The sequence below is a fragment of the Lentinus tigrinus genome (assembly GCF_003813185.1).
Source record: "Lentinus tigrinus ALCF2SS1-7 unplaced genomic scaffold L226scaffold_2, whole genome shotgun sequence".
Taxonomy (NCBI): domain Eukaryota; kingdom Fungi; phylum Basidiomycota; class Agaricomycetes; order Polyporales; family Polyporaceae; genus Lentinus; species Lentinus tigrinus.
The window spans coordinates 1009473-1024063 of NW_027137911.1; the positions used below are offsets into that span (position 1 = coordinate 1009473).

The following is a 14591-nucleotide window of genomic DNA, read 5'->3' on the forward strand; positions in this document are numbered from 1 at the left end:
TGTCATGACTGCTACGCCCGCGGTGACCTCGGCTCCATATAGCATTCCCCTCCCTATCCGCGACCAGAAGATCATGTTCTCCTTCCAGGTCCCATCACCGAGTGCGATGTCTCTAGAGTTCTCGTTGTATCCCAACTTCGGCACGAAGACTATCGGTCGCGCAACGGCCCTTCCTCACCTCTTCCAGAATCTGCCAAATAGCCAGCCTTTCACGTTGCCCATCTTGGACCCACGGCTACATGTGATCGGTGAGGTGTGTGTCTACAGCCATCTATCCACGTAGGCCCAAGTTAACATGACATGCACGGAAGGTGTCGTTCGAGATTAATGTCATCAACCCATTCAGCGGAGTCAAGCTCGAGATCGGAGGTGCCGTGGAGACTTACTGGAAGTCGCTCGCCATGCCGGTGCCCGGTGCAAGTAGTGCGAAGCTTTTGTCACCCCGGCCACCACAACATGGCAGGGCTCTCGGCTCCGCGCAGACATCGCCGTCAAACCCCACGCTTGCGGTGGCTTCTGGTCACTCCCTAACGCACTCTTCGGTTACTGGAAGCTACGTCTATGTCACCGTCCAGGTTACCCGGGACCTGCACCCCGTAGTGTTCGCAGATTGGAAGCTGCCAGATGACCACTATGATCTGGGAGTGGCCGACGTGACGCTGGCGCAGTTCAAGTCGCTGGCGGCGCGATTAGGTCGAAATGGCGCCTTCTCGGATATGACTGCATCGCCATCGCAGTGGGGAAAACGATTAGCTACGTCGATGATGACTTTGCAAGACTTACTGCGGGTATGTCGGACTCCTGTTTGTCAAAACTTCTCACCAACTGCCGCCATAGACTGTACCCGCGGCGTTTGGCATCTGCTTGGAGCTAGCATACGCGCCCGCACGAGTGCGACAGCGGCATTCCCTGCGACACCAGCTCGACCTGAATGATGTCGTCAACTCAGTCTTACGCACAGTTTACGACACATCGGCCCTAGAGGGGCAGATTGGGCGTCGTCCGGTGGTCTTTACGTCCTTCGCCCCGGACGTGTGCGCAGCGCTAAATTGGAAACAGCCAAACTGTACGTCACCCTTCTCTCGCCGCTGTACAATAAGCAACGTGCGGGCCTTACTGAGCTCTTTCTGGCATTGCAGATCCTGTGTTCCTCGCTTCCCAGTGCGGGGAGACGAGCCGTGGGCTGCCAAGCGCTACGGCGCTGGACACCGACGATGTGCACGACCACCGGCTGTGGAGCCTGGACGCTGCGGTCGAGTTCAGCAAGATGAACAATCTCCTGGGCGTCTTCTTGGATGCCGGCTTGCTGGTACGTCCACTTCCGTTTGGTAGGGCACGGGCGATGCTGACGCCTTGCCAGGCACGCGTTCCCTCCCTGATACAGGGTGTGAAAGACATCGGTCTGCTCGTGGGGACGTTTGGCCTGCTCGAGGATGTAGAGAGGCTGCCCACGTCGGCTAGTGCCGAAGCGAACGGTATCGATGCGGCGTTGCACGATGGCGTACTGACGTACTTCAATCACAAGCAACGGGGGATGCAGGGACTATAATTCGGAGAAGCAGCGGCATGCATCATGATATAACTATTCTTATCGGTATTTCTAGACAAGTGCTGCAACTCAACCATGTATGATGTCTACTTTACTTTTTTTCCCCACTTCGTCCATTTTGCCTCCACCATACACATGCATCTCATGGTACACCACCATCGCAATCGTCCCGTACAGTGTACCGTACTCCAAGAATGTAGCAAAGTCCCACGTAGTGAACGTTTCTTGCATTGCACTAGACAGAAGCACGATATAGAGCAGCATATTTACCCCCTAGACCGAGAAGCTCTTCGTGGGTGCCGAACTCCACGACAGTCTGGGTGCAAGTGGACGTGTGGTGAGAATGTGGCTCTCGTGAGCACAGAACAGCACAACGATAGAGGAATTACTTACCCCGCTCTCCATCATGGCTATTTTGTCTGCTCGGCGCGCTGTGGCCAGTCGGTGTGTGATGAATATCACGGTCTTCGTCCGATCACCGTTGGGGCGCGTAATTTGCTCAATGGTGTCGAAGACGTGCTTCTGGGCGTGCGCGTCCAAGGAGGAAGTCTGTGAAAGAGAGGGGACAGTGAGCTCACGGGACGAGGGCCGCGGGAAGGAACGGACGATTCGGGAAAGGGCGTAAACAAGTACGTACGGGCTCGTCGAAGAGCAGAAGCTCAACCTCCGGTCGCCGTGCACGCATGAACGCTCGCGAGATGGCTATCCGTTGCCACTACGTCAGGATGGCGATGCGGGGTGCAGGTCAGTGACTGTACTTTACGACACGGCAGGGCTTCCAAGATAACCTTACCTCGCCGCCGGACAGGCCGTGAAGCTTGCTTCGGCACGAACCGTCGCCGCAGAACGCCTCGTAGCTGCGGTCAGAGCCATCCCCGTCTAGCCGAGTGCGGACGCCGTCCGGGAGCGATCGTACGAGGTCGCCCGCGCCTGCGAGCTCCAGCGCCGTGTCGACTGCCTCCACCGAGCTCATGTCCGGCACGTAACCGAGCCCGACGTTGGCCTTGACCGTGGTGCTGAACCTGGAGAAGCCTTGGAACACCGCGGAGACGTGCGCATGGAAGTCGCGCGGTTGGAGATGGCGGATGTCGACCCCATTGACGAGGAGTTCCCCGCTGTCGAAGTCCAAAATGCGCAGAAGTACATTGGCGAGCGTTGATTTGCCTAAGCATTGCGCGAGCCGCATTGAGTCCTAGCCGAGACAGCAGCCACGCAGTGGCGACGCACCGGAACCGTTATACCCCACAATCGCAAGTGCTTCGCCTGGGTTGATGGACAGATTGACGTGCTTGAGAGCGGGACTCGAGCCGCCGGGGTAGGTGAAGCAGAGGTTCCTGCCAGAATGTTTAGCCACACAAACGGGAGACAGGTCCATTCATCGCGTACCTGACGTCAATTGCCATCCCCATGCCCGAATGTTGGTATGGGACTGTCCTGCTCGCTTCAGGCTGGAGCCGAGGTCGGAGAGTGGTGGCGGCGCAGAATGCACCCATGAGGAAGACCCCTTGGAACGTCATCCTGAGCGTGTGTACTAAGGCCTCAGCCGTGACAAAGAGACCCTGCAATGTATTGCGATACAACGTGAAGGTTCCAACGGTCGTAGAGGTCGAATGAAGGACGAGCAATAGAGGGATCTGGAACGTAACGTTAGCGTAACTCGGAATTGTTGCGCAACATTCCACTGACATTCTGGAAGGCAGAGAACGTCCCGGACAGATATACACGTGAGAGCAGACGAGAAGTGAAGCCAACGTCGCAACCACTCTGGCGACGCTCGAGCCCAAGAAGAGCCTTCCTCGCGCGTGACCATGTTCTGAGTATCCAGGGCCCGAGGTCAAATAGCATGATCTCGGGTCGGTACACGTCGCTATGAGCCAGACGACGCATGGCTTCCTGTTTTGCGGATATTCTCGCCTCCAGATGACTGCTAGGGTTAATCCAGGAATTACGCTCGCCGGCTATCCAGGAGAGCACGGCCGGTAAAGCTGATAGAGTAACGGAAAGGATTATAACGTGAATTGGTGTACCGCCGAAGGTCAGAGAAGAGAGTACCCAGATGTGGGTGAACAGCTCGGACAGCAAACTGATTAGGCGCATGAAGTCGAAAGGGGAGAAGAGTCCAAATGCGGAGAAACCGTTGAATGATCGAACGAATATGTCGGACTCCTGCAGAAGGTCGCGAATATGGGGATCCGAGAGAGTGGGCACATCTAAGCGCAATCTATGCTCCATCTGCTTACGTTCTACGAGGAAGCGAGCAGATGTCTGCACTATATTTTCGTTGGATGACCTAGCGAATGGTGCTAAGCCAAAGGAAGACGACGGGGAGGATGCGGCGAGCAACTCACGCGAGATAGTCCAAGGCTGCTTCCCCCGCCATCCGTGCGAGCTCGAGGGCGGTCTGACATAAGAGATGCGCTATTGTGAAGTTGCCGGACACAATCGCTTTTTGGAGCTACTGAGCGGTTAGAAAGTATCATCCCGTCGGTAGATGATTGTAGTACTAACCTCGTCCACCATGACAGCCTGCGAATATCCCCGGAACGCAGGCAGAACTCCGCGCACAAGGTCCATGGAGACCATTAGAGTTATTCTATACGGGTGCATGTCCCACAAGCAAGAGAGGATCTCGGGCGTACAGCTTCGCAATAAAGTATACGCCAACGCGATATTTTGGGGAGTGAGGGGTCGCTGCGCGCCGGGAGTGAGGCACTCCATATCAGAGCCCATTCTCCGCGAGGTTAACCAGTCTCCGTACAAATCCGGAGTTACGGGAGTCCTCCGTAGACGCTCGCGAGAGGGGGGCTGTTTCAGCGGGTGTTCGTGAGAGCAGCCGGGAAGGAGGAGGGTCCCGAGAGTGACTGCGACATGGGTGACATCAGGTAACAGGGAGGTGAGCGTGTGGGGCATAGCAGCCTGGCAAAGGAGCGGTCAAATTGTCAGACGATGCCCGGGCATATAAGAGAGACGGACGAAGAACGCCTCGGCATGGAGCGACTCCTGACGTGCACAGGAGCGTTATTGTCTCGCTGTGAGATGAGATCGTCAGCGCCTTCATTTGCGGGCGAGCGGAGGCAGTATATGGGAAGCTCGTACCGAAAGCGACCGGCCGGACCAAACTGTAAGGAATAGGCGGTGTGACCGTTTGGTAAGGCGTCAGACATGTTTGGAAGGGGAATGATAGACAAAGGGCGACATGAGATGGTCCCCACGGCCAACTCACTCACCTTCCGTAACAGGTACTGCAAATTGTCAGGGAGGTTTCGGGCGGGCTCCCGAGCTGCCTTTCACATCCCCTCGCTTGGCGACGGTGATGGCTTGAGGCCGCTCAGCCTTTGGACCTTCCATTTCAGGGGACATGAGGACAGCCGCTTCCGACTGCGAACGTATGATGCTGAGAACCATGATGTGCTAGGTCAATGTGCTGCTGACTAGCGAGCACCTCAGCTTATCCCGGGAATCCTTTCTGGCTAGCAAAGGTACACTGCGGGATTGTGCCAGCATGTTGTTCACGATTCCTCAGGCTGTGCCGCCCTGTAGGTCCCCGAGCGTCACCATACCGCATCGGCATTTTCCCGTCTCCAGTCGGGCAGGGTCACACTGTACACTCAAAATGGTTATCTTGAAGGCTTCTACAGAAGATCCGGATGTCTGAGAAACATGGAGTACCTTGCGCAGTCCTTGCAGACGTATTGCTACCTTGGCCCCCGTTCTTCCGAGTATCTACTGGGTGATCATCGGCGTTCCTGGCTTCTCGTTGCGAGGCACTATCGTCCTTTTCAGTCACGGTCCCTCACTAGCACTCAGGATGACGTTGAGCAGCCAACGTGTTCCTGTGAGAGGGTGAATATCGAGTCGTGGCGGATTGGAAGCAAAGTTCACATGGCGTCTATTTGGACCGGTCCCCCGCAAGCGATTTCGATTTGCCAGCGCAGATTTGCTTCCTCTCACCACCATGTCCTTCGACGACCCCGCTAGCCAGACCCGGCTTTCAGCCAGTCTTGAGAAACTCAGGATACAGCAAGACGAGCGCGATGTGATAACCGAAGAGCCCGGTGAAGATACCCACGAGCAACGAGGAGAGGGATCATCACAACGTCATGTGGATGCGCCGCCCAGACGAGAAGGCTACGGTTTTCGCCCCCCCTCTGGCATCTCAACACCCATGTACACATCCAAGGCGGCCTCAGCAATCAAAGCAGAGAGCCCGCTTCCGGATGCAAACGGCCTAGGTTGGCCCGGTAAGCGACCCCTAGATGCCCTGGACATGTGTGTGGAGTCCTAACGGCACGCAAAGCCAAGTCTACACACTTGCGATTACACGCTACCCCTGAAGAACGTGCACAGCGCGAGAAGAAGCTTTCGGCCGCAGTGCGCACTATCTTGGAATGCATTGGAGAGGATCCCGACCGGGAAGGCCTCATGAAAACCCCGGATCGTTATGCGAAGGCCCTCTTATGGATGACTCGTGGTTATGAAGAACGGCTTGCAGGTAAGTCTGTGGTCACATTGCGGCGTTCTCAATCCCCTCAGACTTTCCAGACATCATCAACGATGCCGTTTTCGAAGAGGATCACGACGAGATGGTCCTCGTGAGGGACATCGAGATCTCCAGCCTCTGCGAACACCACCTAGTCCCATTCACTGGCAAGGTTCGTACCCTTGCCCTGTTTCGCTTGCTCGGTCCCGCGCTCGGAGAAGCATCTCAACCATGTGTAGATTGCAATTGCGTACATCCCCAACAAGCTGGTACTCGGCTTGTCTAAGCTCGCCCGCATCGCCGAGACGTTTAGTCGCAGGCTGCAGGTGCAAGAGCGTTTGACGAAGCAGGTCGCATTGGCCGTCCAAGAAGCGATTCATCCCCGTGGTGTCGCGGTGGTAATGGAAGCAACGTAAGTTTCGCACTTGTTTTCCCATGTCCGCCCTTAGCCCTACTGACGAGCTAATGCAACGCCGCAGACACATGTGCATGACCATGCGTGGAGTCCAGAAGCCCGGCGCAGTGACAGTAACGTCCTGCATGCTTGGTTGCTTCCGCACACAGCAAAAGACCCGAGAGGAATTCCTTACCTTAATCAAGGGTCGGTAAAACGATCTCCTATTCATTACACTATTCGCTGCAAGGCTCGACATATCGCGCATTGCGTCGATTCAACTCGCAAGGATTATCGTGGCAGTTCAACATTGTATTTTTGTACTCATGTAGCACCAACTCCACTCAGCGCCCTTCCAACATCGGTCCAACATCGATAACTTACTCACACAATTCAACTTGTACTTCACAGATCACATATTTAGTCTATACCTTGTACCATTAGCAGTATCGGTTACTTAGTCGTGGCGGGCGGGAGTCTCTTATAGTTCTCGCAGACGTTTTGGGACGTCATGAATCTAATGGGTATTTGCGGTTGATTGCAGGCACTTGTTCTGGACACACAGCACACAGTATTACAAGATGTTTCCAATGAGCAAGGATAACAGTCTGTTCCTGACATTACAGCAATCAGGCGAATAATACAATAACAACCAGATGCGCGACGTTATGCTACAGGTAGGGGAGCCACGCATGACTAGTCCTTGCGGGCTTGTCGATTCTTCTCTCCGGCCGTGGCATCGAGCCCTTGGTTACCCAACACCTTCTTTGCGAACTGACCGCTGCCGCCTGGAGCAGCGTCGTAGCGGTTCCGGATGATGCGCAGTCGCTTGGGAGCATGTGCAGCGGGGTCATTACTGCCAGGGACTTCTGGAGCATCCCTCTCGCGATCTGCCATCAAAGTCAGCGCACGCTCCGACTTGTCTAGAGACAGCATGACGTACCGGACATGGTCCGCTTCCTACCACCGTCTCGGTCATCGTCACGAGAACCATCTGCTCTCCTGTCTCCCGGTAGCCCAGACGGCGTTGGCGGCAGCGAACGCGGGTCCCTCTCCCCAATACGTGCACGGAGGCTTCCGCCCTGGCTCGGTTCAGAACCATTCTGTGCACTGCCAGATGGGCCTGGAGGAGCATGCGGTGGCTGATCTCTCTTCCAGTCTCGGTCGCGACTGTCGCCCTTCCGAGAGCCGTCAGTCATGGCGCGAGGCGCAGACGGGGTCGAGGGGGGCAGCGTCTTCGCAGAGGCCGGTCCTTCGGGAGGCCGCTTCTCACCCAGCTGAGCGGGCAAGGTGAGAATCTTGCGTGAATTGACATGATATTATCAGCCAACTTACCTTCGTGTCAATGGAGAGACCCTTGCCGTCACCGTCGCCATCTCGGTCCTTCCTGCGACGGTCAGAGTCGCGACCACTTCTGTCGTACCCATCCTTGTCAGAAGGACGACGGCCGCGCTCTTCGTGATGGTCCTTACGAGACGAACGCTTAGAAGAGCGATCCGCCTTATTCAGTACATGAGTGACTTGGATCAATTCCGCACTGAATGCAACATACCTCGTCGTCTCCGCTGCGCCTCCGCTTACCGAGGGAATCCTCGCCTCTGTGACGGCTCACGTCAGGCTTGTTTGGAAGTCCACGGTCATCGGTCGGAGGGACGTTGGCCGCCGTGGCCGAGCGTCCTGAAGGTTCACGCTCCCTGCGAGGTTCGCGCTCGCGGTCCTTCTCGTCTCTGCGATGACGGTCGCGATCTCTGTCACGATCTCTCTCCCGGTCGCGCGGCTCCCTATGGGTGTCCCTGTCGCGATCCCGTTCACGATCACGCTCCTTGTCGCGGTCACGCTCACCACGATCGCGAGGATGATCACGATCTCGTCGCTCTCTGTCCCCATGTCGGTCTCGTCCTCTGTCCCGTTCATCGTTCTTTTCGCGCTCTTCACGAGCCCTGCGCTCGCCTCGACTCTCGCGACGCGATATGTCGCGCGGTTCTTGACGATTGTCGCGGTCACGATCGGGGCGTCTCTCGTCAGGCTTGTCGCCACTACGAGCAGATCGCCGGTCGCCACTTGCTCTGGAGTCGACGCTTGGATTCCTCGTCCCAGGTCGACTGGTTGGAGACGGCGACCTGCGACGTGGAGAGGGGGCAGGAGGATTACCTTGCCCTCGGGGTTCTGTGGGAGGCTGGATCTCCCCCTTCTCTCCGCCCCTGCTCTGCTTCGCGGTCTCCCGGAGCTCCTGAGCGGACACCGTCTGACTAGGCTCAGACGGCGGCGGCATGGTCTGTTGAGGCTCCGAACGACCCTTTGCATCCTGCGAACCCTGAGATGTTCGTGGGGAATTCGTGACAGACCGTGCAGCAGCACGGACCACCGCAGGTTGACTTGGGGTTGGGGGACGAGACGGGCGTAATGCTTCGTTGACTGACGGTGGAATGGGCGACGCAGCTTTCATCGCAGTCGGAGCGGCCAAGTTGTCCGGGATGGCAGATGCCGGGGCGAATTGGTCAACATCCATTGCATCTGTCTTCGATGTGCCGTTCTGGGCCCCCCTTGCTTCCGGTCTGACCCTCTTGACAACCTCCGGTCGAGGAACGCTATTTGTGTCACTTAGCACAGTTTGAGCATGGCTTGTCTGGTTAGGACTATCTTACCTCTCAAGGGCCAGCTTCGTACTGTTCGGAGTGTTACTTCTATCCGCAGGCGCAGGTGAGGGTGCGCTGGACGCCCCGGCGAGTTGAGCTTTCGGGGCTGACGGGGCGGTAGGCGGTGGAGCAGGACGTCGTGACTCGGCGGAGCTGGGCGCTGTGGGAGTGCCTGTACGAGGCCTGTCGGATTGTGCGGGTGTGGCGCCCTTTGAAGGCGCTGTAGTAGCATTCTACAGATGTCGCTTAGCTTCAATCCATGATCACATAACGATGAATATACCTTGGGATGGGAAGGAGCTGCCCACAAGGGCTCTCGTTTTTTCAAGCTAGCGTAATAACTAGAACAAGCAATCAGCTGGGAAAATATCAGACATAGGCAAATAACGTACGCTCGACCGAGAATCTTGAGGTCTCCCCGTTCCTCCTTGTCCACGAACTTGTCCATAGCTCTGCTCAAGCCAACACCGCTGAATTCGTAGATGGATGATACCGGGAACATCGGCAGAATCTCCTTCAGGACGATGATCGTGTTGTAGACGTGCATGAACTCTCCCGACTCGATGCACTCTACCAAGGACTTGCCGAGCTTGCGATGCCACTTGCGGACCACCTGCTTCCAGTCGTTCCAGCTGATCAAGTCTTCTTGCGCGATGACCGACTTGTTTGTGAAGCGCAGTTGCAAGCCAGGAAGGTATGCGGTGTTTCCACCACTCTTCGTCCTATTCTCTTGCAGGAACAGCTGCTCATCCTGGTGCCACTTCGCGACATCGGTCAAGATGCCTAGGAGGAAGCGACCTACAGCGGTACCGTCAGCAATGGATGCTGACACAAGATGACGTTGACCGACCATAGTTGCGAGCTTCGTATTCACTACAGGAGAACACAACCACTTTGATGTGCTCCCCCAGGATCTGGCGAACCATCAGCTTCAGCTTGATAGCGACCGGAGCTGTAACGCACCTTGTCATAGCAGTTCAGGGTAGAGAAACCCGGTGTGCCCTGTAGATGGATCACCTTGATGAACTGAGCGCAGAAGTCCGCGTCCATGGGCGAGATCAGACATCTGGGCTGAATGCAGTATTCGATGATAGCTGCAGCAAGAGTTCCAGCCTTTGGATCTGATAGCACTATGAGAAAATACCGGTGAGGAGACGAGGAAGGACCCACTGTGCGCAAACCAATGCTGCTTCTCACGCGCGAGCCGCTTGATGGTGAACGCCCGAGCAGCAGTCTGGTCCTTCAACTCCTGGTTGAGTTGAGACACAACCATGTTTATCCTGTTCCGCCTGTCGCGATGACCGGCAGCAGTCATACGCCGATTGCGATCCGGGGACCGGTCTGCGGCGATGTACAGAGAATCCTCTGTGCGACTGAGAGTGCGCAAGGTGGAGCACTCATCCTCATATCTTGCCGCTGGAGGGGAGAGGTCGTAGGTCGACATTTGCCAGAAGGTGAGGTAGAAAGCAGGACTGGATCCTGACATCAGCACGCAGCCGAGATTTTCTGGCAATGAAACACACCCAATAATTTCTGCAGCATTGCCAGGTGCAATCTTCTTGACGTCATCAAAGAGGGCATAGAGCTCGGGGAGCCAAGGGTTCTGCATGAACGGTGTCAATCGCTGATTTGATGTATGAGGTGAATGTCTGATAGGACCCACCTCTGGCGGGGTTGTCGCCTTCTCTTCCCCGGACTCCATGACGACATCCCCAGACTGAGACTCGCCGACGACACCTTTGGGCTCCCCATTCGGCTCCCCGTTTGGCGTGTTCTCCCCACCGGGGTTGGGGGAAGCGAGTCGAGATGCAGAAGCGTTGGGCTCACGCTTTGCCGTGAGTGCTGCCTTGAGGCGCTTCTCAGCCTCTTGGCTTGCAACGCGCTCCTTCTCCTGCAGCGCCAACGCAGCGGACTGCAAATCTGTTCAGTACGGCGCCAGCGTCTCACAACAGTTCTACGTACTAGCAAGGCACCGTTAAGAATGGGCCGGTAGATCTGCATACAGATGGGTGCGCAAATGCCATACTTCTCATGGAGTTCCGCGAGCGGAGGGACAACCTTCTTTGCGTAATCCTCAGGGGAGATGACGGCCGGCGTGTTGAGCAACTCGAGATATTGCAGGAGGACTCCATGGGTCTTGAAGTATACGTGAGCACAGCTTTGGAATCAGAGATTAAAGCAACACGTACTGTGTCAAACAAGCTAGCCAAAGACTTAAGGTGGGCATCAGGCGTATGATATACGCACGCCTGCCGCTGTTGGGCGACCTGAACAAGGAGGGGAAGAGCTAGCGAAGAATCGAGGAGGGCTTTCCCGAGTCTGGGAAGAGCCTTGAAAGTGATGTCCGCGGTGTCGGACCGCGCGCCGCGAGTAGCTGATGCGACAGCCTCAATGCGGAGTGTAGGCCCACCAGCCATCGCAGCGACTTGCGCATCCGACAAACTTGGAAGCGGCTCGATGCCAGCCATCTTCCAGATGATCTCGCGGAAGACGATGATCTCTGTCGTCTGCCCGTTGTGGAGCTGGTGTACGACGTACTGTAGGATCGGGTTAAGGTCGGCGCTGAATCGCAAGAAGAGCATGCCGGTGAACGAGGCAAGACCTATCCCACATGGTGTTCAGTGTGCGGCATTGAAGAGCATCATAACTCGGCTTACTCTGCAACCAATCGGAGGTGTTCACACCGTCGTCTTTCACCCTTTCCTTGTTCGGGTTTGCAAGAGCGTCGAGGATGACAAAAACGAGCACGTCGAAGCCCATGACCGTCACGAAGTTCAGAGCGTGAATGATAACCCCAGCGAGATTGTCGTACGCCATGACTTGGTTTATGGCATTCGTGAAGAAGACACACGGGTTTGAGTGCGCCAGCTTGCCCACGGTTCCGGACAGCGTGTCGATGGTGTTGTGCGAAAGACGCCGCAGGATGCCCTTGGACTCCCTGTTGGTCTGCACATATCGAACGCGGAGCTCTGGATGCGACTTGTAGATGTTCGACTTCCATTCTCCGTATAGCTGCCACCGAAGGGCGGTGTCAAATTGCCGCAGGATGTGCCACACTTCTGCGGTACAGACAGCATTGCCTCGGATGAGTGGCAGGGCGGGGAGGATGTAGAGTCGCATGATCTTGTACCAAAACTGCCGGATGGGATGCAAGGAGTCCAACTTGTCTCCAGATTCGGTATTGGCCTACAGGCAAGTTGTCAATTGACATGAAGGAGAAGCTCTACATGATCGACTCACTGCGAGGGCCATATGGGTTCGACCGAGGCGGAAGAGCTTCAATAGGAAGATGTTGTCGCGTGACACATGCAATCCCACGAAACGCATCAACGGCTCGAGGACGTCATAGAGGTCATCATAGGTAGTGCACGTGGGGACGCGCTGCACCCAGTCAGGGAAGAAGAAAACGAACTCAATCGCGCTGGTGCATGGAGGGGTCGGTGCCAACAGTGTCAACTGCGGTCTGCGTTCAGGTGCAGGGACGACGCCTGCGGCCCCGTACCGCGCCCGAGGCTTGGAGAAGCTAGCCAACTTATCCAGACCAAGCGGTAGCGAGGCATACAGCGGCTGCACAGAATGCCTCAAGATGCGGAGCATCAAGTCCGCAATCTCGGGGTAAGCATCCACCATCCACGGGAACTTCGACAGCATGGCAATCGCAGGACGCAACGCTCCCACAGAAAGTAATGCGTTTAGTATCCCAAGCTTCTGGTTCGGTGCTTCCTTCACTACTTCCTCCTTCTTCGGCTCTGCTGCAGCAGTTGCACGTGGCTTCGAGCTTGAAGTCCCGCTGGACTCCAGAGGAGCAGCCATCGCGAGTTGGCTAACCTTCGCGCCGGCGATCCGTGTCTCGACATTAGCGAGATATGCCTTGTAGAGATCGCCCATCTTGTCGTCTGCAGGACCAATCTATAGGGGGTTAGTCAAGAGCTGCTAGAAATGCACTAGCGCTGAACGCACATGTGAGTAAAGATCCTCTAGTGACAGGAATCCTTCCCGGATAAGTATGGCGGCCATTAGGTACAGATTCTGTGGGGTGGTCTCGGTAACGTCCGGGTTCTTCACTTCGGGTCAGAATAGCAATAGCGCTGAGGTTAGCAGGCGGACGAACCTGATAGTATGTGAACTTGAAGCCCAGGACCTGGGCGAGGACTCGCGTCTGGTTGCTGTCGACGTCGTCTGGCCTGACGCCAGACTGCGCCTCCGCTATCCTGAGCACCTCTGTAAGAGTCTTCCCCCTGTACCTTTCAGGGTCAGGTTCGATGGACATATCCTCCCGCTTGACATGGCGTCGTGCCCGGCCGCCCCAGGGTGAGAACGACAGCAGGGAGAGAAAGAAGCTATAGTGCGTCGCCAGATGTACAGAGAAGACATCCAAGATGATGTCCAGGGCGCGGTTAGGGTCCAAATCGAAGTAACCAATGAGGCCAAGGGCACGCTCCCATGTGGGACGAGCGCGAGCTTCAATCATCTCCATGGACTCGACAGGACTTCCCGTTGCAGGGGAATGGGGAGGGCCCAAGCTACTTGTGAGCTCGGTCGTCAGTTTGCTGTACCCTTCCGATTGTTCGCGGAGCAGGTTGAACTTGTTCTGCTTGTAGCTTTCGTCTCGTGTAAGCACCGGGTGGCCAATGAGAACCCAAAAGAAACTCACAAGAGCCCTGTGCGCGTCCTGATCTCCTTCCTCTCGAACGCTGCTTTGTCTCCTACCAAACCAACACTTGCGACCAGTCCAAGGTCGAGCCGTTCCCGACATACATCGGGATCGAGCACGCCAATCACCTGCAGAGGCGTCAGGAGACCAAGACCGAGGCGATATTGAGAGCTTACGCACCAGAAGCCTACGGACGACGATTATGAGTGTCCCCTTGTCAGACTCCGCATTCTCCTTCGCCTTTACGGCCTGGGCTACTGTGGCGGCCGTCAAGGCGCCCTGCTCAGCTGCATTGGCCGCGCTCTTCGCGTCCCCGAGTATATCCTCCAGCTCCGCGTCGATGGACCACACGATGTCCACCAGAATCTCACCAAACGCCGCGGCATTCGGGTTCTTGTCCGTCCCGGCGGAGGATGAGGGTAGGTGGTCGAGTACGGAGCGGACGAAAGCAATCAGGGCGTCGACCGAGAGCGACTTTTTGGCGGACCAGGATAGAAGAGTAGATGAGAGCAATGCATGGTATACCGTCGTGAGCGCGACATTGCAGTCCGGGTCGTGTGGATTAGAATGGGGGCCGGAGACGAGTTGGCGACTACCGCCACGACGTTAATGCCGCACTAGAACAACGACTCAACTACGCACCATTCTTCACCGCCGTCATTGTCCCATCTCTCCAAACACTTCTGTGTATCCTCCAAGATATCCATGCAAGAGAGTGCCGGGAGTGGAAAAGGACGTGACTAGAGGTGATGAGCAGGTGTGGCGAAGACCGCCGAGCCTGTTGGGCGGCTCGGCATTAAGCGACTACGCACGTGGCACAAACGCTTGTCTTGGAAGACAATGACACTACTCGCGGCCGCATATGTAAGTACTCTACT

General features: G+C 56.2%; 4 protein-coding genes across 4 annotated transcripts; 1 reads left to right on the plus strand and 3 right to left on the minus strand.

Annotated features, from left to right (window-relative positions):
- Positions 1-1559: 1559 nt before the first annotated feature.
- Positions 1560-4572, minus strand: L226DRAFT_498945 (P-loop containing nucleoside triphosphate hydrolase protein). Its single transcript, XM_067677696.1, has 9 exons — positions 4058-4572; positions 3898-4004; positions 3236-3839; positions 2936-3183; positions 2777-2883; positions 2343-2713; positions 2187-2264; positions 1943-2098; positions 1560-1865 (listed from the first exon to the last, which is right to left on the minus strand). The coding sequence occupies exons 1-9, from the start codon at positions 4457-4459 to the stop codon at positions 1785-1787; spliced, it is 2154 nt and encodes a 717-aa protein (XP_067541590.1). The 5' UTR covers positions 4460-4572; the 3' UTR covers positions 1560-1784.
- Positions 4573-5714: 1142 nt separating this feature from the next.
- L226DRAFT_452280 (GTP cyclohydrolase I) lies at positions 5715-6638 on the plus strand (the record flags this gene model as incomplete). The annotated part of the gene is made up of 5 exons (XM_067675051.1): positions 5715-5790; positions 5847-6041; positions 6092-6201; positions 6269-6441; positions 6509-6638. The coding sequence occupies 5 exons, from the start codon at positions 5715-5717 to the stop codon at positions 6636-6638; spliced, it is 684 nt and encodes a 227-aa protein (XP_067541591.1).
- An 819-nt stretch (positions 6639-7457) lies between these two features.
- L226DRAFT_127053 (uncharacterized protein) lies at positions 7458-8770 on the minus strand. The gene is made up of 3 exons (XM_067672233.1): positions 7976-8770; positions 7785-7905; positions 7458-7721 (listed from the first exon to the last, which is right to left on the minus strand). Exons 1-3 carry the CDS (start codon positions 8693-8695, stop codon positions 7693-7695), a joined length of 870 nt encoding a protein of 289 aa, XP_067541592.1. The 5' UTR covers positions 8696-8770; the 3' UTR covers positions 7458-7692.
- Positions 8771-9024: 254 nt separating this feature from the next.
- On the minus strand, positions 9025-14420 carry L226DRAFT_452855 (uncharacterized protein; the record flags this gene model as incomplete). The annotated part of the gene is made up of 16 exons (XM_067675094.1): positions 9025-9400; positions 9452-9857; positions 9910-9973; positions 10023-10180; positions 10230-10531; positions 10583-10662; positions 10723-10971; positions 11022-11195; positions 11249-11661; positions 11717-12226; positions 12269-12968; positions 13020-13118; positions 13171-13660; positions 13714-13841; positions 13894-14305; positions 14356-14420. 16 exons carry the CDS (start codon positions 14418-14420, stop codon positions 9025-9027), a joined length of 4626 nt encoding a protein of 1541 aa, XP_067541593.1.
- Between the last annotated feature and the right edge of the window lie 171 nt (positions 14421-14591).